General features: G+C 41.8%; 1 protein-coding gene across 1 annotated transcript in view; it reads left to right on the top strand.

Moving 5' to 3' along the window:
- The first annotated feature begins 106 nt into the window (after positions 1-106).
- dpp7 (dipeptidyl-peptidase 7) overlaps positions 107-2,500 on the top strand; it is a 7,629-nt gene continuing 5,235 nt past the window's right edge. The window contains exons 1-6 of the mRNA XM_058374887.1: positions 107-266; positions 462-603; positions 679-818; positions 1,174-1,337; positions 2,142-2,277; positions 2,371-2,452. Of these exons, the coding sequence (XP_058230870.1) occupies positions 192-266; positions 462-603; positions 679-818; positions 1,174-1,337; positions 2,142-2,277; positions 2,371-2,452 (739 nt within the window). The 5' untranslated portion in view covers positions 107-191. The remainder of the gene's footprint in view (positions 267-461; positions 604-678; positions 819-1,173; positions 1,338-2,141; positions 2,278-2,370; positions 2,453-2,500) is intronic.

Below are 2,500 nucleotides of genomic sequence, written 5' to 3'. Positions count from 1 at the left end.
ACACACACACACACACACACAGAGAGAGAGAGAGAGAGAGAGAGAGAGAGAGAGAGAGAGATGACTCTGAGTCAGAACAAATCACGTGACGTCCAAATCACGTGCACAAAATCCCATCACATGATGGTTCTGTACTTTAAAGCGCCTGTGTTTCCGCTCGATCTTCACTCGCCTGTGTTTCCTTTCTCACAATGGCGACCGGGTGGATATTTTGGGGGGTCACTCTAATTTTTCTGTGTGTGCACAACGTTTTTGCGAGATCTACGGTAAAAAATTCTACTTTATTTCTGCCCGAATGTCTCCCTAATCCACTAATCGAGTGACCCTAGGTTGTGTAGGCTGCTGTGTGGATCTGGACGCAGCCTTGGTTTTCATTTCAGCTGATAATGTTGATGTGAAGTTTAAATGGGTTTATTTTTTTTTATCTTTGTCTTCTCTTTGGTCAATGTTTATGTATTTAGAGCTGGAAGCAAAGCAGAGGAGGAGATCATGTAGAGGTTGAACCTCTAAAGTTTAAGGAGAAGTTCTTCACTCAGCTTTTGGACCACTTCAGTTACAACAGCTGGGGCAATGGGACATACTCCCAGCGTTACCTGATTACAGGTGTGTATCCTTTTATTCTGCACCTTCTATTACAACAGTATTTACTTTTCACTCAGAGCTTTCTTGTTTCTTTAGATGAGTATTGGAGGAAAGGCTACGGCCCTATTTTCTTCTACACTGGGAATGAAGGGGACGTGTGGGACTTTGCCCAGAACTCTGGCTTTATGGTGGAGCTTGCAGCTAAGCAGGAGGCTCTGCTCATATTCGCTGAACACGTGAGACAGAAAATTGTGTGATAATGCCACGAACCGTTTTCATGCGCTGTTGCTTTGCATAATTTGGCCTATGTTAATGAAAAAGCGACCACCACATGACCACTAGTGACCAGATATCATTTGGGTGGCCACACTGTCAACATAAAAAGCTGACTAACACTGACGCAATCATATCAGGTCACATGGTGGTCCATTTGGAGGCATGAGACCTTGCGCTTGCCAAGAAAAAAATAGAAATGTACTTTAGCTGATAAGTGGAGTCACAGGGTAGATCTGTGTAAGAAACTGACCTGTACTTTTCCTGACTATTTTTATGTGTGTGTGTATATATATCTCAATTTTATTCCAATTCTAGAGATATTATGGGGAATCTCTACCCTTCGGCAAAGAGTCCTTTAACATTGCAAACGTCGGGCTCCTGACGGTGGAGCAGGCTTTGGCAGACTATGCAGTCATGATCACGCAGCTAAAGGAGGAACTGGGAGCTCAGAAATGCCCCGTCATTGTTTTTGGTGGGAGGTAAAACGCTTTCTTATCCATCATCATCATGGCTAGAGTTGTTCAGTTCTAGGCAAAAGCACCAGATCTCTGATCTAGGCAGTTGATTTATGGTCACTTTTTCTTTCCTTGAGGAAGAAATCCTGTATATATTCAATTCAAATCAATTTTATTTGTATTAACCATGGACATTGTCTCAAAGCAGCTTTACAGGACATAAGAAATATAATACAGAAGTCCAAGATTAATGTTAGACAAAATTATTTCTAGTGAGCAAGCCTGAGGCGACTGTGGCAAGGAAAAGGTAAGAGGAAGAAACCTTGAGAGGAACCAGCCTCAAAAGGGAACCTCATCCTCATTTGGGTGACTCCAGAGAGTGTGATTATAAATTATTATAAACACTGCAGAGTGTGATTATGAATAATGTCCTTTCTACTGTCCTTTGTGTACTGAAGCAGAATCCAGTCTCTGGATGGCATACACACCAGTTATAGAACCTCATTGTCTGCACAGCCTCTGCATCGGACAGACATTTTGCTATTACGCTCACGTGACCATTTATAGAGAAATCGGACCAATATGAAATCAGTATATTGTTAAGTACAAAAGCTTGTTGCCCCATCCATAGGGTAAAAAGGACGATTTAAAACATTAAAAATCAGCAGAAACATAAAATAAAATTCCTTGGTTTCCGTTCCTTCTTTTTCCTTACACACTACCTTACTTTATATGGAGATGTTGACATTTTGTACGACTTCCATATTAGTCTTCGTATGCCTTCTCAATGAGACTGTAACTAACGACTCTCATTTATTCCCCCTGTAGTTATGGAGGCATGTTGAGTGTCTACATGAGAATACACTACCCCAATATTGTAGCTGGGGCTTTAGCTGCCAGCGCTCCCATCTTATCTACAGCAGGACTGGGCGACTCTGGGCAGTTCTTCCGTGATGTTACAGCTGTAAGCAAACCATGTGAAGTACTGTGAAGCGGTGTTTACTTACCCAATGATTTACTTCCAGTTAATGTGCTTTTCATTTCCAACTGTGTGCAGGATTTTGAGAATTATAAGCCAGCTTGTAAGGATGCAGTAAAAGCGGCTTTCCAGGAGCTTCAGGCTTTGGCACAACAAAAAGGTCATTATCTGCAAATGGTCAGGATATGAAACGATGAAAGTCTTAATC

Source organism: Hemibagrus wyckioides, linkage group LG22 (genome assembly GCF_019097595.1).
Source record: "Hemibagrus wyckioides isolate EC202008001 linkage group LG22, SWU_Hwy_1.0, whole genome shotgun sequence".
NCBI lineage: Eukaryota > Metazoa > Chordata > Actinopteri > Siluriformes > Bagridae > Hemibagrus > Hemibagrus wyckioides.
The sequence above is the reverse complement of the archived record's forward strand: the minus strand, read 5'-3'. Positions and strand labels throughout refer to the sequence as shown.